The 24,609-nt window shown below is 42.6% G+C and overlaps 1 protein-coding gene across 2 annotated transcripts in view; it reads left to right on the top strand.

The window, feature by feature from the left end:
* Positions 1 to 24,609, top strand: part of GADL1 (glutamate decarboxylase like 1) — a 426,922-nt gene that overhangs the window by 164,668 nt on the left and 237,645 nt on the right. For both annotated transcript variants that reach the window (XM_082257434.1, XM_082257433.1), the window contains exons 4-5: positions 15,250 to 15,340; positions 18,026 to 18,132. In XM_082257434.1, coding sequence (XP_082113560.1) covers positions 15,250 to 15,340; positions 18,026 to 18,132 — 198 coding nt within the window. The remainder of the gene's footprint in view (positions 1 to 15,249; positions 15,341 to 18,025; positions 18,133 to 24,609) is intronic.

Genomic DNA, 24,609 nt, shown 5'->3' with positions numbered 1-24,609 from the left:
CTCTCTTTACATTCCTGGGCATTGATCCAGTTCAGGTCCCGAACTGTCTCCAACATCTACCGAGCCCCCCTAGACGCTCACCCAGGGCTTTTAGTCTTCCGCCCCGCACACGAGGAGCCGTAGGAGACTGGACCCTGACCCGCCACAGGCGGTGTGGGAAGACTGAGGCCTATGACACCATCTTGGTATCTTCTGCTCTCTGCTGTTCTCAAGCCCTGTTTCCACCACCTGGAATGAAGAGACCTTGACTCACTGCTTGCGGTGTTCCTGGCTGCCTGGGCCTCCTGTACCCCCTGTTTTTCTACTCCCTGTGCCGGAACCTTGCTAGAGGTACTGTGCTCTCATTGCAATGTATCCTGGATCTATATGTGAGTCTTTGCACCCCTGTGCTTTCCCCCTGCCCTTGCCTTGGGTGGCTACACAACTCAATTGCAGACACACATATGAACTAGCTTCAACGTCCACGCAGCACCCTAAACTCCAATGCTTCCCATGAAGTTCCCCGCCTGAAGAGAGGAAGATGGCCATCTCTGCTCCGTATGACCTACATTTGGCATTTTGTGATGGTTTGATGTTCTATGAATACTGCCATTTCTGATTATTTGCTAGAGCTCACGCTTTGGGTGTATGGCTGTTATGGGGTTCTCACTTAGGTCAGCGCACATGGTTGGGTAGGAGGGGCACATCCTTGGGTGTTATCTGTTGGGGCCCCTTCTTGGGGGCAAACGCTATCCAGCTACGGGCTCGTGGGCTACCACATGTTGGCACTGGGCTACTCCCTGCACGATTTAGAGGGGACTCCGGAGGCGACCTCAGGAGCCCTGAGGCTCTGGCGTGCGGGGGGAGAATTATGGGACCTGTGGGTCACGTACCCGTCCCTGATAGAATGGGGGCTCTGGACGTACCCCCTTGTTGCGGCCCCTTGCCCCTGAGAGGTTTGGGTAGACTGGGGTGGCCGGCTTCCATTGATCCCGGTGGTTAGCAAATTACACGTATATGTTTGCTGTTCTATATGGAGAGTGCTAAGTTATCTCCAAAGAGTGAGGTTCGGGTGAGTTCCCCGCTCCCGCTCTATGGACCTGTTCCATTGCTCATTTAATGTTTCAATTTTTCTCATGCGGTATATATCACTGTTTGTTTCTATATCGAGGGAGCTCTGGCCTCAGAGCTCGACTCCTTCGTTGTGTTTAGTTCTACCCCCCACTTAGGCCTACACCCCAGAGGGTTGTTTCTCCTCAAACGGGTGTCTCTTTTCCCCCTCCTTTTTTCCATTTTTCTTTTCCCTTTACTACTTGTTGTCCCCCCTTCATCCCCCTTCTTTTGGTCCTCTCTTTGCTATAGTCCCACTTTTACCTTGTTGAGGTATTCCCGTCCACTTTCTCTGGTGTCCCCTTTCTTGAGCCGTACCACGGTACTGGCCCTCCTTCCTACTGCCTGCCTGTCCTGTCCCCTGACACCCCCTTCCCTTCTTCTTTCCCTGCTGCTCCCGCCTTCACTTCCTCTGCTCTTGTATTCCTTGCCCTGCTATGGACCCTGTGCGGGTAACCACCTGGAATGCCAGGGGACTAAATGTGCCCGAAAAGAGGCAACTGCTCCTAGGTGATCTGAGACGCTCACTCTCTGACATTGCCTTTATCCAAGAAACAAATTTTCGGTCAGGCAGTCTTCCTTTTCTTCAAAACAGATTTTTTCCTAACGCATACCATGCTCCTAATGTCCCTGCAAAATCAAAAGGCGTATCCATCCTGCTCTCGAACAATGTTCCATGGTCCCTTCTTGCACAACGCATTGACCCCCACGGCCGGTTCTTGTTCCTTAAGTGCCGCATTGGTGGAGTGTTGGTCACTTTGGCCAATATTTATGGTCCAAATACACATCAAGATACGTTCTTAAAGAATACCCTGACGTCCCTTATGGACTTTGCAGAGGGTAGGCTACTCTTGGGAGGTGACTGGAACCTTCCCCTAGACCCCCACCGGGATACGTCTGCGGGAGTCTCGTCGGTCCCCCGGGGAGTTCGGGGGCAGGTGGTAAAGCTTCTCCGGGAACTCCAACTGGTTGATGCGTGGCGAATACTTCACGCCGTTGAGAGGTATTATACTTTCTTCCCCCACCCGCACAATGTATACTCCCGAATTGATATGTTCCTGGTTCCCCACCATCTCCTCCCCTCCGTGGTTGACATAGACATTGGTTCTATTACATGGTCGGACCATGCGCCTGTCACTATGGAGGTAAGACTTGGAGGAGCGGGCAGGGAGTCAGACTGGTGTTGGCGACTCAATGAGAGCCTCCTGCAGGACCCGTAGGTGTTGGCGGATGTCTCCCAGCAACTCCAGACTTACTTCCAGCTCAATGAGACCCCAGACAGTGACCCTGGAGTTGTTTGGGAGGCACACAAGGCGGTAATATGTGAGGTCCTGATTGGGCATGGATCGCGTATCAAGAAAGCCAGAGAAAGGCAGATAACCAAACTTCTTGAAGACATTTCACAGCTTGAACAGTGCCATAAGCGCCACCCAGACCCTTCCGTTGGTGCTGACTTAACCGCTTTGCGGACCCAGGTCGTGTACCTGCTAAAGTACCGTGCTAAGGCCGCCCTTCAGAGATGTAAACGGATCCAATATGAATCGGGCGACAAATGTGGGAGGGTGCTGGCTAGGGCCCTTAGAGACCAGCAGGCCTCCTCCTATATTCCCTGTATTACGGGGGATGGCGGTCGTAAATTCCATCTCCCCAGAGAAATCTCTCAACGCTTTGGGGATTTCTACTCAGGTCTTTACAACCTACCCTGGGATCCTTCTCATGCCTTGGCTGTGGAGTCTTATCTTGACTCAGTCCCTCTTCCGAGATTCCCTTCCCCGGCATGGAAAGCTTTAGAGGAGGCTTTTACCCAGGATGAACTATCCCTGGTCATCAAGGCAGCGAAACGAGGCAGAGCTCCTGGCCCTGATGGTTTCACCGTCATGTCCTATCAGCATTTATATGTTGAAGATGTTCAATGAGATCGGTCGGTCCACCTCCTTTCATGCGGACTCCTTACTGGAACACAACTCGTTTGTACCCAAGGAAGGGAAAGACCCTTCGGCCTGCGGGAGCTACCGCCCGATCTCATTGCTGAATGCAGATTTGAAGCTCTTCACCAAGATGATCGCCTCTAGGCTACAACCCCTCCTGCCAGATCTGGTGCACCTTGATCAGGTTGGATTCATCTCCACACGGGAAGCTAATGTTAACACCACCTAGGCCCTTAATCTAATCCATCTAGCCAGGACCCAGTGCCGACCGACAGTCTTCTTGAGCATAGATGCCGAGAAGGCTTTCGATAGGGTCAATTGGGCTTACATGTTTGGGGTCCTGCACCGTTTCGGACATGGCTCGCGAATGCTCAGCTGGATAATCAGTATCTATTCATGCCCCCGTGCAGCGGTAAAGGCCAATGGAGTGCTCTCCACACCTTTCCAAATCTTTAACGGCACAAGGCAGGGGTGCCCCCTTTCGCCCCTTTTTTTTGCCCTCACCTTGGAGCCCTTCCTAATCAAGTTCCGCCTCAACCCTGACGTGACTGGATTGCTAGTGGGCACTGATTCTTACAAAATCTCGGCATATGCGGAAGACCTCCTCTTTTCCCTCACCAATCGTTTGGTGTCCATACCGAACCTCCTTCGTGAATTTGAACTTTATGGTGCAGTCTCCCACCTGAAAATTAATTGCAATAAATCAGAAGCCATGGGAGTGTCTCTCTCAACTCAGCTGCAAAACTCCCTCCGCCACAACTTTTCCTTTAAATGGGCGTCGGTCGCCTTGAAGTATTTGGGGACGCTACTTCCGCCGAACCCCTCTTATGTATATCTCTTAAACTTTCTGCCTCTCCTGGCCTTGGCTCGAGCTTTGCTGGATAAGTGGTCGACGGGTCTCCATTCATGGTTTGGCCGTTTTTGCAACATACTCAAGATGTCTATACTCCCAAAGTTTCTCTTTCTATTTCAGACCCTACCAGTGTCTATCCCTGCTCTGTTTTTTCAACAAGTAGATGCTACCTTCACCAGGTTTATATGGGCTGGACATCGGCCCAGGCTGCGTAGAAGCCTACTCATGCTACCTAAAGCCTACGGTGGAGTGGCAGTCCCAGACGTTAAGCGCTACTATCAGGCAGCTCACTTAAATCGACTGGTGGACTGGTGTAGACACTCCAGACTGAAGCTGTGGACAACCTTGGAAATGTCCCTATATCCACTTTACCTCCCGGGAGCCCCGTGGGGTTCTGCGTCGGTGCCAGAGGTAGTTAGACGACACCCCCTTATCGCCCCGATGCTTAGAATTTGCTCTTCAATTCTGGTTACCGCAGGAGACTCGGTACTGCATTCACCAATGTTCCCAATATTAGGGAACCCGGCCTTTCCGGCGGGGTGTGCCGGGGCAGGTTTTGAGACCTCCTAATGGGGGGCCATTTTCGAGCATGCCATTTTGGAGCGACTGCGGACTAGCCTTCTCTTCTACAGTTGACTGCGACAAGTGGCCCATTTGCATTGCCGCGATGGCAAGCTCTGCAACTGGGGCACTTCTTCAGGGAATTGGGTTCCTGCTCACTTTTTGAAAGGCCGCTGTCACCCCTCGAAATTCTTCTTTCGGGCCATACCCCGTTGCCACACGCCCTATCACAGCTTTACTCACTACTTTCAGAACCTCCACAGGATTTTGTACTTCCCGGTATCTTGAAATGGGAAGGTGAGTTACAAAAGACCTTCACTGTGACTCAACGCAGAAACATCGTTATATTTTCCCTATGCTCCTCGATTTACACCCGTCTCCAGGAAACTAATTGTACGTTTCTAACACACTGGTACTACGTTTCGGTGCGCATTGCTAGATTCTTCCCTGGGACATCTGATAGATGTTGGCGGTGTCTAAGAGACCCAGGTACTATGCTCCATGTATTTTGGAGCTGCTCGAACCTATGGGACTTTTGGCAGGAAGTGAGGAGAATCTCTCAGAAAATTACAGACTATGCTCTCTTGGATTATCCCGCATTCTTTCTCTTACATAACACGACCATCCCCCCTGCTCGATACAAGAAATCTATCCTCCGCCACCTCTTAAATGCGGCCAAAATCTGTATCAGCCTTTGTTGGAAATCCACCACCCCTCCTTCGATCCCACTCTGGCTATCCACGGTTAAACTTATCAATGACTTTGATCATCTGGTGCTGACTCCACAGGGCAGAAGGGAGCCATACACTAAGACATGGAGCTGCTGGAACATGTTTGTTTTCTCAGATGAAGGACGTGCATTACACAATATTACTTGAAATGACCAGGTTTCGGAGCTGGGTGCCCGCACGGGGTCCATCCCACACCTTCCAGTCTTTTCGCTCCCATCCCCTCCCCTCCCTGGATCTTCTCTGTGGCCTTCTTATCCTTGGGGGATGCAGAGGTGGTCCCGATCTATCTCTTTTCTTTCCCTCCGCTTTATACCCTCCCTCCTTTTCCTTCTGATACTCCGCTTTTCCACCCTCCCCACTCCCCCTTATATCCCTGTCACTATATCCTCTTTCTCACTTCAGGATGTCCCATATTTTGAGCTGTTTATTATTATGTTTACTTTGAGTATTACCTTCACACTCTAGTGTATTTACGCATTATCTTTCCCACGCTGCCTGATATGTGAATTATACAAACCATAGTTATAAGTTATTGAATGTTGGAAGTGTTCTCTGATTACGGACTCATGTTGATATTGCACACTACTTTCTCGATATCCCCGAATTAAATGCATCTTTTGTTTTTCTTCTATTTTATCTCTTTCATGTTTACGAAAGGTATGTTTCTGTTGATCCATCTTTTTTCTGTTCTGATGAGTGTGACATTTGTTTGTATTATGCTTGACTGAAAAAAGAATTTGGAAAAAAAAAAAATGTTTATTTGTAAAACTAAGATGTTACAGTATAAAATTAGTGAAGAAGAATAAGCGCAGTTTATAGACTGCAATCTTAATAAAAAAATAAAAATTGAGCGAAACTATTATAGTTTTCCTTTAAATATAACCCTCTCCTTTAGTATAATCCAGATACTAACAAAAATCTTTCCAAGAAAAAAAACAAAAAAAACATTTAGACTGGGTCCTGTGCCTATTGTGCATGTGTGTGCACCGTGTTCCTATGCATACATATTCACTAAAAATTAGGGTATACTTTTATATGCATGTTTAAACATACAGTCGAAGACATTATACATTAAGAAGAACATATGATCTATTATGTAAGTGTGACAGTGATATAGTAGGAGATGTGTGTTTATTTTTTTAACTAATAAAAAGAAAAAGAGAAAAAAGAATACTATACACTGCTGGTATCCAATCTTTGTCTGGGCAGCCCACTTTAACTGAAAATGTGTGCCACCCTTCCATGACATAGTAGTATTGTACAAATACCACTGACCCCCTCACCCAACTTTGGAAATGGTTCCTTGCTCCTATTCCTAGTCCTACAGTAAACTGTATCTATACAGTTCTCTGTTAGCCTTTTCCCTTCAAATGTTACTGCTATGCCACACCTTGGCTTATTTTACAGTATCCCTGGAAATGGCCCTGGGTCTCAATTCCAGGCTCAGCAAGTAATTGTTCCTGAAGATATCACTCTCCCCATGCTTGAATCAGGAGCGTAGTGTCCAGTGGCGGCTGGTGCTCAAAATTTTTTTTTGGGGGGGGGGGGGCCCAAAAAGACAAATGTAATAGGTATTGCTTTGCGTCAAAAAAACGCGGTAAAAAATTACGTGACTTTGAGGTCATGGTACAGGCATGGCACAGGTGATGGCATAGGCATGGCACAGGTCATGGAAAGGGCATGGCACAGGCCATGGCACAGATCATGGTATAGGCATGGCACAGATATGGTATAGGCATGGCACAGGTCATGGTACAGGCATGTCACAGGTCATGGTACAGGCATGTCACAGGTCATGGTACAGGCATGTCACAGGTCATGGTACAGGAGATGGTATATGCCCCCTTTCAATGCAGAGACCAGCGTGCATGCCCCCTTTCAATGCAGTGACCAGCGTACATGCCCCCTTCAATGTAGTGACCAGCATACATGCCCCCTTCAATGCAGTGACCAGCATACATGCCCCTTTCAATGCAGAGACAAGCGTACATGCCCCCTTTCAATGCAGAGACCAGCGTGCATGCCCCCTTTGAATGCAGTGACCAGCGTACATGCCCCCTTCAATGTAGTGACCAGCATACATGCCCCCTTCAATGCAGTGACCAGCATACATGCCCCTTTCAATGCAGAGACAAGAGTACATGGCCCCTTCAATTTAGTGACCAGCGTACATGCCCCCTTCAATGCAGAGTTCAGCGTGCGTGCCCCCTTCAATGCAATGAACACTGTGCTGTGCCCCCTTCAATGCAATGAACACTGTGCTGTGCCCCCACAATGCAGAGTTCAGCGTGCGTGCCCCCTTCAATGCAACTGTGCTTTGCCCCCTTCAATGCAATGAACACTGTGCTGTGCCATGCCCCCATCAATGCAATGAACACTGTGCTGTGCCGTGCCCCCATCAATGCAATGAACACTGTGCTGTGCCGTGCCCCCTTCAATGCAATGAACACTGTGCTGTGCCGTGCCCCCATCAATGCAATGAACACTGTGCTGTGCCGTGCCCTCATCAATGCAATGAACACTGTGCTGTGCCGTGCCCCCATCAATGCAATGGACACTGTGCTGTGCCGTGCCCCCATCAATGCAATGAACACTGTGCTGTGCCATGCCCCCATCAATGCAATGAACACTGTGCTGTGCCGTGCCCCCATCAATGCAATGAACACTGTGCTGTGCCGTGCCCCCATCAATGCAACACTGTGCTGTGCCATGCCGCCCATCAATGCAGAGTTCAGCGTGCGTGCCCCTTTCAATGCAGTGTGCCAACCCCCCCCCCCCCTGAGACCAGTGCACTTACCTGGAGCAGGTCCCGGATTCCCGGCGGGCGGCTTCTTCTCACTCTGGCGACGGCTTCCGGTGGCGCGTCTTCTCGAGTCCTCCTCCCGCTCCCGCCTCCTCCTCGGCTCCGCCAATGGCATGGGGTTTGCCATGTGGCCAATCAGGAAGCCGGTATTAGACCAGCTTCCTGATTGGAGGAGGAGGATCGGTGTGACAATAGCGAATTTTCATTTGCTATTGTCACACAATGGGTGGGCTCGGGACGCACTGCTCTGCGCCCCGGGACCACCCTTTCCATCGCCCTATTAGAGCCTCTGGCTCTAATCAGGTGATTAAAAAAAAAAACATTGCACTCCATGCGTCCGGTGCCCTGCATGCAGATTAGGGGGCCGGACGCATGGATGGGGGGGCGGCGCCCCTGCGCCCTCAACACACCAGCCGCCACTGGTAGTGTCCCTAGAAATCATGTCCACCCATCTCTGTTTTAGTCGTTTCCCTAAAAAGATCACAGCTTCCCCTTGAGTATAAAAAATTATTCATATATTATATATAGAAGCACTTGTTACTTGCTGACAATATCTTTTGAGAAAGGCACGTATGCCGAAACATGTTAAGAGGACCTAGTCGGCCCAGCTGTTTTATACTTTATATGATACTCTTTCACGGATGTCTGTAAGTGTATCAGCTACTTCTAAAATAAATTGTTTTTAGCAATATTACGCTATATATGTCCCCCCTTTTTTTGGGATTTATCGCCTATCATGTGGAAGTGGAGTCTCTGAGTGATTACATCTGCTGGAGATCTACATGTTGTCTACTGTAGTCGGTGAATCCTGTGGGGACATTCCATCATTCTTTCAAGCCTGTTTGACTCCTATACTATAAGGTATTTGGGGTCCCATCCATTTGGTGAGCGCAATCTATTTTTTACCTTCACTGGTGTTGGGAATTGCTGCACAATTGATTTACACCATTTATCCGTGTTGGATTTCTTTTCATCACCGTATTTTTCACTTCCATGGAATGTTTTTGATTGGACTCTATATGTTGTCGGACATTACCAATATTTTTAGCGCTACATATTTATATTTCCAATTTCCCCTTGAGTATAGCATCAAAGCAAATCACCAAGTAGGGAAAATGGAAATGACTTGGAGCTTGAAACTTCAAAAACAAGCCAACAATGTTAGATTAATCAGGGTTGTAAATCAAATATCTGGATATTTAGATAATACCTCTAGAATTTTTTTTTTGTATGAAATAATATGTAACCAGATATGCTATGCGATGCATATAGAACATATGTTGTTAACCTGTTAAAATAATGTGTAATGTTCTTTTAACCACTTCAGCTCCAGAAGGTTTACCCCCCTTTACGACTAGGCCATTTTTTGCGATATAGCGCTGCATTCGTTTAACTGACAATAGTGGTATTTGATCATCTCTGCAGTTTTTATTTTTTCCGCTATAAACAAAAAAAGACTGACAATTTTGAAAAAAACTATATTTTTACTTTCTGCCATAACATAATATAAAAATCCCAATAAGCGTATAATAATTGGTTTGCCCAAAAGTTATGGGATGTCTTTATGGAATGTTTTTTTTTTTTTTTTTTTTTTTACTAGTAATGGCAGCAGACACATCGGACACTAAGTGACACTTTTGATACTTTTCTGGGGACCAGTGACACCAATACAGTACTCAGCGATCAAAAATATGCACTGTCACTGTACTAATGGCAGGGAAGCGGTTAACATCAGGGGGTGAAAAAATGATTAAATGTGTCCCTTGGGGGGGCTTGCTAACTGTGGGGGATGTGCTTTAAATGTGGGAAGACGGAGATCCATATTCCTGCTTAGCAGAAACACAGAATCTGCCTTGTTTACATACAGGCACTGCGCTGTTCTGCCTCTGTCGGGAATGATCCCCAGGTCCTGGTGGACATGAGGTCCGCCGGACCCGCAGATTGGCTCCCGCTGTGTCCAAACACAGCAGGAGCGGGCTGCTGGTAAGTGTCAGTAAATGTATGTGGGGCAATGGGGAAGAAGTTAGTGTGTAAAAAAAACTGGACAATAATGTATAAAATATAGCATCTGTTCTGCTTCTGCGATCTAAGCACTGAAAGTGCAATCTCTATAACTGATCCAGTTGTGGTGAGATAGCTTCACTTATAGTATTAGTAGCTTGGCAGACAGTGACTTGATCCAAATGACATTTTGCAGATTTTAGAAAGCTTTAATCCAAAACTTGTGCAGATTTTAACACCAGATCAAGGTGAAAAAAACAATAGTGTGTCTAGCTCCAGCAGAATACAGTACATGTGATGAATGGAGGCTTCTCCCAGGTACGGGACAAAATTATTAAAAGGCAAACAACAACAATTCATGTGTAACATTATAGTTCTATAATGTTCTATTATACTTGTTGTGACAGTACTCACCGTCACTGGGAGTGAAAGACAGATACTTAATGGTTTGGATTGCTTTAAATGGGTTCTGTGTTTACTTATAATGTGTATTGAACTTCAATGTCAGAGACAGAGATGGTCTGTGTACTGAGGTGAGACGTGTATTCTGTTAAGCCTGTCTGTTCCATTGTTAAAAGTTAATGAACTCACATTGTTTCTGTCCAGATGGCTACATAATTAGTTTGGGTTAATTCTATTTCTGTATACAATTTCATCTGTATATGATAATGTAATCAGGCAACCCCTGACCTGTGTGTGGTAATCTGATCAGGAGGGGGATGTGCTTATGTGTGTATAAATTGAGTGTGAAACTGTTCAATAAAGGAGAAGATTCCAAAACCTATACAAGCTAAGTTTTTGGCTAGCTTTGTATGGGGGCGGCTGGAAAATCTGTTATCTATGTTCACGACTGGGAGGAAGCCGTATACTGATGGAAGTCCACAAGTACAGTGTGGGTTGTGGTTCCTTTACACTTGTCTTATTTCAAGAAAGCCTATGGACAGCTCTGACATTAGTGAAACAGGCACTCAGCAAAATTGGTTATATTCATTCTGGAAAGCAGCTCACTTCCTCTGTGGCTTAGCCTACAATCAATTTCCTTGTAGAAATGTATGCTGTCATAATGATCACTGTATAATGCAGATACTGTAGCTGCTAAAATAATATACCTACAAATCTATATATACATTTTATTATAAATTGTATGAAACAGCAATCATGTAAAACACAATACAGATGATTTACATTGATCTATTTGGTTATGCAGGCCCATGCACTACATAGTTGTTGGCGGATCTAAAGGAGATTTTACAATCAGATTGCTCTTATATTACACATCGCTCTTTAAACATTAAAGTGCAATACCTATATTTCATCACAGTGCAGTTACTTATAATAAAGTGCAATATGTGACATAAATTGCATTCACTAAATTAATTCTGTCGTCATTCTGCCGAGCACACCCAGAAGTGGTAAGATACACCCGGATAGACCGCGCTCACACTAGGGATGGTGGAGTCAAGCTGTAAGGCAATATAGCAATTGAACCCAGGTGCATGGCGAAATGCACTCTTGAATGTTACCGCATATGCTGTTATATGTTGTGGAGCAAATTTTTTTATTTAATAAAAGGTTTCACAATTTCTTTTCTTGCTTTTTAATGGTGATCCTGAAGATTCTATTAAAGAAAAAACTGGTACAGTTCCTAGATAATTGTTTCCCTTAAGGGATAAAGCACATATTAGCTAACTCTACATGCGTTTTCCTAAGTGGTGGTGGAGACACATTGGTGGAGTGATGCACTGAGGATAAACTGTGGACTGTGTTGCACTTTATTTGCACAAGACACTTTAAAATGGACATGTAGAGAAGCACTTTAGTGAATGCAATTAATGTCACATATTGCACTTTATTATATGTAACTGCACTGTGATGTGTGATGAAATATGGGTATTGCACTTTAACCACTTCCATACAGGGCAGTTACACCCCCTTCCTGCCCAGACCAATTTTCAGCTTTCAGTGCTCTCACACTTTGAAAGACAAATGTCATGCTACCAAACCAAACATAATTTTTATCATTTTTTTTCACACAAATAGAGCTTTTTTGTGATATAAGCAAAAATAGAGTACTTTTTTTTTTAGTTTCTATTATAAAATTTTGCAAAAAATAAATTTTTCTTCATACATTTGGGCCAAAATTTGTCCTGCTACATATCTCTGGTAAAAATAACCCAAATTAGTGTATTATTTAGTCTGTGTGAAATGTATTGAGTCTAGAAGCTATGGTGCCAATTACTGAAAATTGATCGCACCGGATGTACTGACTGCCTATCTCCTTTCTTGAGGCCCTGAAATGTCAGGACAGTACAAATACCCCCTAATTAACCTCTTTTTGGAAAGTAGGCAGTCAAAGGTATTTATTAAGAGGCATGGTGAGTTTTTTGAAGTTGTAATTTTTTCCCACAATTCTTGGGAAAATGGAAAAAAAAACTTTTTTTTTCTTTTTTTCCCCACAAAGTTGTTAATTTATAAGCTATTTCTAACACATAGCATGTACATAGCAAAAATGACACCCCAAAATACATTCTGCTACTCCTCCTGAGTATGGCGATTCCACATGTGTGAGACTTTTACCCAGCCTGGCCACATAAAGAGACTCAAGTTCCAAGTAGCACCCTCAGGCATTCTGGGAGCATAAATTACACACATCATTTTCTTACTACCTATCACACTTTTGAAGGCCCTAAAGCACTAAGCCAATGAAAACGCCCACAAAATTACCCCATTTTAGAAAGCAAACACCCCAACGTATATTCTATGAAACATTATGAGTCTTTTGAACATGTCATTTTTTTCCACAAGTTTTCGGAAAATGTGGGAAAAAAATGAAAACCTGATTTTTTTTAGACAAGGTTGTCAATTTATAGGATATTCCTAACACATGGCATGTACACAGCAAAAATGACACCCCAAAATACATTCTGCCACTCCCCCTGAGTATGGCAATATCACATGTGTAAGACTTTTTCACAGCCTAGCCACATAGAGGGGACCAACATCCAAGGAACAGGACATCTGAACTTCTGTATAGGGGTATATATACACACACATGTATGTATATATACACCTACACACATATAGGTGTGAAAATAGCAGAACACTATGCTTGCGCTAATGAAATAATTAACACCAATATGTCTCCGCTCCTATCACACCTATATATGTGTATGTGTATCTATACATATAAGTGTGTGTGTGTATATATATACCCCTATACAGAAGTTCAGATGTTTTGCCTGCCTCCAAAGACCCCAAAAAAATGCCCAAAAAAAAACCCCTGCAATAACACACCTGGGCGGTTTTTTTTTTTTGGCGCAGGCGTCTTTTTGGGCATTTTTTTGGGGTCTTTGGAGGCATGCAAAACATCTGAACTTCTGTATAGGGGTATATATACACACACACTTATATGTATATATACACATACACATAGACATATATAGGTGTAATGGAGCGGAGACCTATGCCTGTTAATTATTTCATTAGCGCAAGCATAGTGTTCTGCTACTTTCACACCTATGTATGTGTAGGTGTATATATACATACATGTGTGTGTATATATACCCCTATACAGAAGTTCAGATGTCATGCCTGACTCAAAACATGTCCTCAAAAAAAGCCCTATGAACGCCTGCAGCAAAAAGCAGGCTGACCGGCGAGAAGCCATATCGCTGTTCTATAAGTGACCTAAGAGAAACGATCTTTTCTCTATAGCGGTCACCCTGACATGGAAGGGTTTTGTCACCCTGCCATAGCAGTCAGAGTCAGTTAACCCTACACTACACTACGGTCACCCTGGCACTTAACACTTTCCCTACAGAAACTAGATTATTAAAGCTAACTAAAGTGGAAAATAGCACCCTAACAGAACTGCTTCCACTCTCTTCCATGTCCCTGTATTACAATGCTAGGAATTTGGCGGGGGCTATCTTATATACTGGGGGGCGTATTCACTAATGATTGGCCTCTGGACCCCTAGTCACTCCAATCACATTCCTAGCATTCTCCTGCCCCCTCAGTTGTCTTTTACTGATGGTTCTGGTCCAATCACGGGCTTTTAAAGCCCATTTCCTGTCCCATTGCATTTTGGTCGGTTCTGGTTGCCGAATTCCGAACTTTTTCAGCAAAAAGTTTGGAATTCGGCCGAACCTCGAACAGCCAATGTTCGGGTCGAACCGATGGTTGACCCGAACCGTTCGATCATCCCTAGTCACCAGCTGCTACAACTGTGAATATTTCAAGAGTGGCACAAGTTTATGAGATATTCACAGTACCTACAAGTAAACCTTATTATAAGCGTACCTGCAGGTACAAGTGAAAAAGCTGAATTTACTACTGCTTTATATTAAAAAAAAAATAACGTTTATCCCAAGCACCTAAACTATCGAAAAAAAATGTTTGACTACCCTCATGCATACTTTCATATGTAAACACAAATGTTGGGTGATCCAACTTGTGAAAATTGTTGATTGTGCTACACATATTATATATATTACTGCAAACAGCAGAGTAAGATAAATCATTATAGGGCGATTATTCATGATTAACTCTAAGCAGATAAATTGTAAGAGCTTTTAAAGCTTACATTTTTTATTTTATTTTTTTTTAATTAAATTGTTTTATTTTTATTTTTTATTTTGGGTACCATATTTTCTCACCCTTTCAAAGGCTCATGCAATTTTAAGTCTTGACATTTTGGTTATAGATTTACTCTAGCAATATAATACCAAAAATTTAGTAATATTTGCATTTGTGTGCACTAAAATTAATTTTAGTCTATTTCTTACTGAACTTTTGCATTTAATAAACTGTTGTGCTAACATTATGTGACAAAAAATTGAAACTACTACCATATTATTCTTCAGGGATGCTGATTTCAGAAAATATATACTGTTTGGAGACTTCAAATAATCTTCAGGCCTAAAATGATTAATTTGTCCAAAAAACACAAAAACAATGGGATTGAGATACTTTACTAAAGGAGTACAGAATGCTCACTTAGCAAAGTGAATGGTAATGTTTTTAGATAACAAAGTGAAGCTGTGTTCAGTCTGAATATCCAGTCATGTGCAAGTTAAATAAATAAAAGAGAAAGAGGGTTTTGCTTGCACATAACTGGTAAAAAAATGTTCCTTTTTGTAACAGAATAAGTAAACATTCTCTACTCCTAAACCTGATATGTCTTCAAATCCACAATTGCAGGGGATTTGTTTATCACAATGTTATGTCTAGATATTATCACTGGCTCACTGGGGAATAATACATATGTGTCTTTTTTCCAAGGTCATCCAAGATTTTTCAATCAATTGTACGCTGGAATGGATCATTACGCCTTGGCAGCAAGGTTTATAACAGAAGCTTTGAACCCAAGTGTGTAAGTTGTATTTCATTTATTAGCAAACACATTGTAGTCTAGGCTAATTCATTAGGAAGTAGTATGTGTTCACTTAGCAAAGTGAATGTTCACTTAGTTTATTGTAAAAAGTGAAGCTATATTCTCTTCAATCATCCAAGCTTGTGCAAGGTAGATTAAAAAAACAAGATTTTTGTTAGCACACGGTTGGATGATTGAGGTGAAAATAGCTTTACCTTATTTGCTAACATCTGTTGCCATTCACTTTACTAGTCATTCCGTAAATCATCCCACAAGAATGTACATTCAAAACTTGCTGCTATCTTTTAGGAGTTCATTGTCCAATCCCCTGGTACATGCCTGAAATCTGTGCACATTCTCACAGTGGGGAATATTTACTAAAACTGGAGCACTCAGATTCTGGTTCAGCTCTATATGGTAGCCAATCTTCTAACTTCAGCTTGTTCACCTAAGCTTTGACAATAAAACCTGGGTCTGATGCAATAAATTAAAAGGAGCCCTTATAATATGTCCATGTCCCATTAAACTGGTGCTAAACATATTTTGCCTTCAGTTCATGGTCCATTGATATAATTAGTAAGTAGTAGTTTTAATTAAAAAAAAAAAGTTATAAAGAATGTGGTGCTAGCTTATTTTACACCCAAGGCAGATTTTTTTTTTTTTTAATATCTCCTTGCTCTGTACAGCAAAGTTATGGTCAGCAATAATTAGGGGATTAAACTAAAAAAGAAGTATAATTATATTCATAGAATACCTTTACATTGGTGGCCATTAGAGAAGGGCCCATTATATTGGTAATTAGTTAGAAAGTTTTCCCCTTACATTTATGGCCAATGGCAGGCACCAGATGGTACTGGTGATCAGTGAAAGGAAGAATGCCCCTTACAATGGTGGGCAGTAGAGAAGGCCCACCTTACATTGGTAGTCAGTGGAAAAATATATCACCTAACATTTATGGTCAGTAGGAGAAAGCACCCTTTCACTGATGGTCAGTGGGAGGCTATATACCCTTGACATTGATGACCCGTGGAAGGTGTGCCTTGTTATACTGGAAGTCAATGTGAAAAATGCTGCTTACATTGGAGGTCAATGCTATTCTTATAGACAGTTACAAAAAAAATTAGTGCTGATCGTTTCTTACCTGAGAAACTAGAAAGAGAAGAAGACCTGCTGGTCTCATGCTACTGGCTTTGTTGCGTGAGGGATGGTGGTCAGTCCACTATTGCTCCTTGTTCAAGAAATCCTAATAACCTCTGAAGGAAACCTAGGGTTTACCTAACCCATGAATGAGAAAGGCTTTGTTAATAGATGTGCAGTTGTTTACTGTTTGCTGTAATAATATGTTATACGCCTTTATTTTTTTATTACTAAAAATGTTTTTAGCGTAACGTGCCTCTAGGCTTTGTAGCATCTCCATGGGACTATGCTTGGGGGCACACTTGTTTAAAGGTTAAGTTCACTTTTTGAATAAAATGGACTATGCAGTTAAGTGGTTCCAGTAGGCCTCTAGGCTTTGTACCATCTCCATGGGACTTGGCTCGGGGCACACTTGTTTCTAGGCTAAGTTCACTTTTTGAATAAAATGGACTATGCAGTCAATTGGTTCCAGTAAGTTAAAAACACAGTTTTGAAAAATATTTATTTAATGTAATTTCCATACCTGCTCACCCCAGACTCTCAGAAGCATGTGCTTTCCCTAGTTTAAAAGCTGTTCATGTGCAGTACTCAATTGTGAATTGGTTGGTAGACTCCCATGTGGTTGATGAAGCTGCTGTGCTGGAATATGTCACTGCTGGGCTGTTTGCACTGATCAGAACCTTTATGACAACTGTGACTGGAAAACAGATGTGTGGCCAGAGACGCTCCATTAAATAATACAGCACAAGTCTGTAGTGAAATCATACCTTAAAATATCAGTGACCCAAGTGCTTCTACTGTGTAGCCTGATTTCCTAGGAGAAGTCAACAGACCTTTACAAGTCTGTAGCTGCTGACTTTTTAAAAAACACACACTTACCTCTCTCAGGATCCAGCGATGTCCTCACCCAACTTGGCTCTTTGCTGGTCTTGGGGTGCAGGCGCCAGCATCCTAACTATGGGCAGCTGACTTTGACTACTTGTGGCGTCACAGCCAGCTTTTCACTGCACATGTGTGATCTGCGCCCTGTGATTGGTCCCACAGTCTCCTGGGAACTGTAACATGTTCTAAGAAGCTGCAGGGGGATGTAGAGGGGAAGAACTTCCACTCAGATCGCTGTACCGATCTGATTGGTGGATGGAGCTGGTACCTGGTCAACATAAGGTACCCGCCCCGCCCAAGAAAAAAAAAACCCATCCCAAATATTGGAAAGGAGGGGGGGGGGGGGAAGGGAAGAGTGGAACTTCCCCTTTCGGTTGAAATGCAACTTTAATTATTACAGGATACTTATTTTACTTTTTTCTGGTATACAATACCCTATGTATTGTTCAGTATCTTTTCTGCAAGAGACTTCCCCTGTTCTAAATAAACTTTCATTTGGAATTAGAAAAAAAGACTAATTTATTATCACTGTCACATTATCATTTTCTCAGTGAATTTATGATTTTATATAAAGGTTACAGATTATAACACCTATATTTAAAGAGCATTATGTTTATGATTATTAGATTTCATCCGTTCATTTTGTTTGTTTCTTTTTTTTTCTAGGTATACTTATGAAGTGTCACCTGTTTTTATTCTAATTGAGGAGGCAGTTTTGCTAAAAATGTCAGAATTTCTTGGCTGGAAGGCTGCTGATGGTATATTTAGCCCAGGTAAGTTCACATTCATATTTGTTTTTTAAAGCCCAGTTCACACCAACTGGGCTTTCAGTTAGGGCAGGAACTAATGGAAACACACAGAAAAAAAATATTTTTTCAGTTTGTGGAAGGGTTGTAAATGTTCTAAAAATGTTGTTGTCTGTGCCTTTTTAGAATTGCATAGGTGTCACAGGAACGGAAAGTGAGGAAAAGTCTCTCTATTGGGGTCACAAACAAATATATGCTGTATATCATTTGAAATGTTAATCTTTTTCCACTCTATGTATTTATAGGAAATTCTGGCTTAGGTTTTAATATGAAAAATGAACTCAGTTTAGTTGTTTTAATTAAGTGATCACATAATCTCTGTTCTCAGCTACATAAGGGGCTTAGAGAGGTGAGTGTGGGGAAACATTAAGTACATTGATCTTTCCAGTGAATGGCTGGCAGGGGTAGTCAGCACAAGTCTGACCATTGGAGACTGTTCTTCTACCACAGTCAGAAAACTGATCACACTGTGTTATATGTGCTCTCATGCCTACATTGGTCAGTATGGGATAGAAAAGCAGGGGGACTGGCGAGATCACCAGGTATTGCATACTAAGGAAGCAATGCAAAGAGCCCAGGATACTTTTTTAACACAGGTAAATGGTACAACAGACACTTAGCAGGAATACAAGACATTGGAGTAATATACACTTTAACAGACATATGTCTAAATAATTTACCGTAATCTCAGTGCAGCGCCGCCTTATGACATGTGACCAAACATGCTGAAAACATAACATGTGTGATGTGTTGAGCACGTTTGATCACATATCATAAGATAGCGCTACACTAAGATAACAATATATTCTGATGCATATGTGGATACACTTGTAGTGCTAGCTGCAGTCTAAATGCGTTTCAGTTACAAGATGGTACATAATTGCGAATTGCGCTGAAGTTTTTAGAACCACATGTCCAAAGAATTGCTATCCAATAAATCCCGGTAGTGCTGTATGGTATTAAGGGATTCTACTTTGGGATTCACAATATATTTTTAAAAGAAGCCAGTCTGTAGCCTAGGGCAGTTACAATCCTGTCGGTACTGTTGGTGCTATCTCTCTACTAACAAATGAGACTTGTGCTGCGTAACGTGTTTCTGCTTTAATATGCTCTGCAGACAACATGTTCTATACTGTACACGTAGGCTTGTAGCCACAAAAATATAAAACACATAATGTGTTCTATGTAAATCAAGTTGCGCTAATGTGATCTATGGAGGTATAAAGTCCACAAAGTCCCAATATTGATGACAGATGGAAAATATCTTGGGTAAGATCCTGAACTCGACTCCCTTAAGAGTGTACGCTTACCAGATTGAGGTAAGAATAAAGCGGATATGCTTAATCTTGTCACTTTGATAGATGATCCAGGCCCGTGTGAGCAGTGAACTCGGAGGTCATTGGATCATGTAAAAAATACAAACAAACGCAATAGCGTAAAACCCAACAAAAAAATATAGTATCACCTTGAGTGTGACTTAAAGTGGAGATTGGGAAACGTGTAAAAGGCTGCCACCAAGATAGCAGAGTGAAACAAAAAAAATTTTTAAAAAATTTATAAAAATTTAGGGGTGAATAACCCTAACAAAACAGATGCAGGATAAGGTGCAAAAAATATTCCAGTTGGAGTTGCCTCTTACCAGACAAATTAAATTATAAGCCCAAGTGAAAGATAAAGTGTTGAAGATATGTGTTTGGACCATCACCAACTAGATCAGCCTCTTACCAAAAACAAGTTTAAAGCAAGTGTGTAGAAATCAATCCAAGTGACACAGGATGCAATACCAGATAAGCACCAGTAGGGGTCGCCTCTTACCAGATGTTAAACTCAGTCAAGCTTGTATGGAAATCAATAATCGGGGTCCAAACATGAATTCTGGGATCCTCGCTTTCAACCATAGATTTGCCCAATCAAAAAAGAAGAAGAGAGGCTCCCATAGCGTAAAACCATACAATTTATTGGTAATAAAAAGGAGTAACACTTACAGTGTAGCACGAAAAGTCAGGCAGAAAATGTGCAGCCGCCGGCCGGACGGCTTCGCTCGCCCGCACTCTCTAGGTCGCTGTTAGATGACGCCAGTACGCCGTGCCCTGACGTCATCTAACAGCGACCTAGAGAGTGCGGGCGAGCGAAGCTGTCCGGCCGGCGGCTGCACATTTTCTGCCTGACTTTTCGTGCTACACTGTAAGTGTTACTCCTTTTTATTACCAATAAATTGTATGGTTTTACGCTATGGGAGCCTCTCTTCTTCTTTTTTGATTGGGCAAATCTATGGTTGAAAGCGAGGATCCCAGAATTCATGTTTGGACCCCGATTATTGATTTCCATACAAGCTTGACTGAGTTTAACATCTGGTAAGAGGCGACCCCTACTGGTGCTTATCTGGTATTGCATCCTTTGTCACTTGGATTGATTTCTACACACTTGCTTTAAACTTGTTTTTGGTAAGAGGCTGATCTAGTTGGTGATGGTCCAAACACATATCTTCAACACTTTATCTTTCACTTGGGCTTATAATTTAATTTGTCTGGTAAGAGGCAACTCCAACTGGAATATTTTTTGCACCTTATCCTGCATCTGTTTTGTTAGGGTTATTCACCCCTAAATTTTTATAAATTTTTTAAAAAATTTTTTTGTTTCACTCTGCTATCTTGGTGGCAGCCTTTTACACGTTTCCCAATCTCCACTTTAAGTCACACTCAAGGTGATACTATATTTTTTTGTTGGGTTTTACGCTATTGCGTTTGTTTGTATTTTTTACATGATCCAATGACCTCCGAGTTCACTGCTCACACGGGCCTGGATCATCTATCAAAGTGACAAGATTAAGCATATCCGCTTTATTCTTACCTCAATCTGGTAAGCGTACACTCTTAAGGGAGTCGAGTTCAGGATCTTACCCAAGATATTTTCCATCTGTCATCAATATTGGGACTTTGTGGACTTTATACCTCCATAGATCACATTAGCGCAACTTGATTTACATATATTCTTTAGGGTGTGGTCACACTTGAAGTTGCTGCTTGTTTGTTTTATTCCTTTAGCGCGGTTAATTCCCCAATTTACATAATGTGTTCTGCACACACAGACAACTCTTTTTTTTTTTTCTAGGGTTTAAAAATTGGTTTTGTACCAACAAGACTGACTTTTTGCTCAGTTTAATTCCTTTGTTGATATTATTTTCTGTCTTTACCATAAATCCTTTTTTGATTGCCTCTGTTGAAGTCAAATCTTATGTAGGACTCCTGATATGTTGGCTGAAATACCTGTCAAATAAATAACAACATAAAATATATTAGGTTATCCTACATATCCAAATGTTTGCTATTTGTTTTACTCCCAAGAACATGAAGCGTTTGTGCTTTTTTAAAATGTTCTCCCTGCGTTACTTAAAAAAGTCTGTTCTCCTACATGCTATGTGGTCTCACCTTGGAATGGGGTTACTACATTTCTGTCCCCCAGTGAAGCAAAGTAAAGTAATTTTTCCACATAAAAATGTAAAATTTTCAGCATAGTAAAGAGTACTCTATGTAGAAATCACAAAAACAGAACATATTTTCCCTTGTCTTTAATACAAGGACATAACATGTAATTTGACTGCACTCCTCCACCTTTCCCCTGCCCCACAGATGCTCAATAGAATTTATGCTCCATTCACACCTGGGTTTTTTTGAGTGTTTTTCAGCTCCAAAAACACTAAAAAAAAACATTCCAAAACGCCCAACAAGTAAAACCCCATTCATTTAAATGGCCCCTGTTCACATCTGAGCGTTTTGCAAAACGCCTGTAGCTGGAAAAAGTACATGAGCTTCTTTTTGGGCTGATTACCAGCGTTTTTGATAGATGTCAATGCCTGCCTCCAAAAACGATTGAAAAAAACGCCTGAAAATCGTGGTAAAAAAACATGCGAAAACACTACGCTCAAGTGTGAATGCAGCCTTAGGTCTAGAGAAATGCTTAGCCAGTCCATCATCTTTGCCCTCAGCTTCTTGGGCAATGGTCTTCTTGGAGGTGTCTTTGGGGTCGTTCTCATGTAGGAATACTGCCCTGCGGTCCAGTCTCCGAAGGATCATGCTCTGCTTCAGTATGTCACAGTACATGTTGGCATTCATGGTTCCCAAAATGAACTGTAGCTCCCCAGTGCTGGCAGCACTCATTCAGCCCCAGAACATGACAATCCCACCACCATGCTTGACTGTAGGCAAGACACACTTGTCTTTGTACTCCCCACCTGGTTGCAGCCACACACGCTTGACACCATCTGAACCAAATAAGTTTATCTTGGTCTCATCAGACCTGCATTCATGGTTCCAGTAATTCATGTCCTTAGCCTGCTTGTCTTCAGCAAACTGTTTGCGGGCTTTCTTGTGCATCATCTTAAGAAGAGGCTTCCTTCTGAGACGACAGCCTTGCAGACCAATTTGATGTAGTGTGCAGCATATGGTCTGAGCATTGACAGGCTGACCCCCCACCCCTTCAACCTCTGCAGCAATGCTGGCAGCACTCATACTTCTATTTCCCAAAGACAACCTCTGGATATGTTGCTGAGCACGTGCACTCAACTTCTTTGTTTGACCATGGTGAGGCCTGTTCTGAGAGGAGCCTGTCCTGTTAAACCACTGTATGGTCTTGGCCACCATGCTGCAGCTCAGTTTCAGGATTTTGGCAATATTTTTTATAGTCTAGGCCATCTTTATGTAGAACAGAAATTCTTTTTTGCAGATCCTCAGAGATTTCTTTGCCATGAGGTGCCATGTTGAACTTCCAGTGACCAGTATGAGATAGTGAGAGTGATAACACCAAATTTAACACACCTGCTCCCCATTCACACCTGAGACCTTGTAACACTAATGAGTCACATGACACCGGGGATGGAAAATGCCTAATTGGGCCCAATTTGGACATTTTCACTTAGGGGTGTACTCACTTTTGTTGCCAGCGGTTTAGACCTTAATGGCTATGTGTTGAGTTATTTAGAGGGCAAATTTACACTGTTATACAAGCTTTACACTCACTACCTTACATAGTAGCAAAGTGTAATTTCTTCAGTGTTGTCATATGAAACGATATAATAAAATATTAACAAAAATGTGAGGGGTGTACTCACGTTTGTGAGATACTGTATATATAAAGGCCATGGCATAGTGGTCAGTAGGAAAAAATGCAGAGGCATCAATAATAAATGCCCTGGGCTCAGTGGCTAGTAGAAGTAATACATTCCTTGGCATCAGAAAAAGTAATAAATATCCCAACATCACTGGTCATTGGAAGCTGGAGTGGTCAGAATATAGTGCCCCAATATTGGTGTTCAGTGGTAGTAATGTAGCTCCATCATTGATGGTCATTGATGGTCATTGATGGTCAGTGGGATAAATGTAGACCTATTACTGGTGGTCATTGGGATGAATGTAAAATTGTTACTGGTTGTAATTGGGAGAATTGTATCCCCATCACCGGTGATAAGAGGGAGAAATGTAGCTCCATCGTTGGTGATCAGGGGAGGAATGTATCACTATCACTGCATTGTGAGGGATGTGGCTCCATCATTGGTGGTAAGCAGGAGGAATGTACCCAATCATGGGTAGTCAATGGGAGAAATATGGTCCTATCATAGGTGTTCAATAACACTTAGCTTGAAGACTCTTACACTGTTCCTTGTGGTGACATCATTCATGCGTCCATAGACGTACCATTGGACAGGCTTTCACTCTGTCTGATTATCAACCTACTATGGGAACTGAAGACCTAGGTTCAGATTTGGTGCCCCCCCCCCCCCCGTGGGAAACCTTACGGACTCTTGGGCAATGAACCTACTCTTTGTTGATCTGTGGACCAAAAGTCGAACCCAGTGTGGAGAGTAATCTGTCTGAGCTGGTTGTAGAGACAAACAGTAGTCATGCCAGGGGAAAGCAGTTGCTCAAGTCAGAGGAAGTGGTAATGGATCCTGTGGCTGCAGTACAATAGAACCCTATATGGAAAAGTGAGGAGGGGGAAGTGAACTCTCCGATAGCTAGCCCTTGCTTTGAGGAGATAAAGCTGGTTCTGGTCTCGTTAAGTGTCCTAACAAATACTGGGAGTAAGATCAAGTACAAACTGTGCTTGATTAGCTTTATTGTGGACAATAGTTTATTTTAGGAGTTTAATAGGCCCCTGATGTAGCCTTAAAGATGACCTGTCATTTCTACTGTACTATCACAGGGGGATATTAGCCCCATTGTGTGATAGCAATAAAGTGAATAATAAAGTTTAAAAAAAAAAAGGTGTGGGTTTCCCTCTAAATCCATGCCAGGCCCTTATCCTAGACAAAGATCAGGTATTGATTTTAAAGAGGGACCCTATGCAAAAAAAATGGCACAGAGTCCCACAAAAACCATGTCAATGACATCATCAGGATGCTTTCAGGTTTGTTTACTATTTAAAACAAGCTGGTGGGTGGGCAAGCAG

Source organism: Pelophylax lessonae, assembly GCF_965119305.1.
Source record: "Pelophylax lessonae genome assembly, chromosome: 5".
Classification (NCBI taxonomy): Eukaryota; Metazoa; Chordata; class Amphibia; order Anura; family Ranidae; genus Pelophylax; species Pelophylax lessonae.
This window is presented reverse-complemented; position numbering and strand designations above follow the sequence as displayed.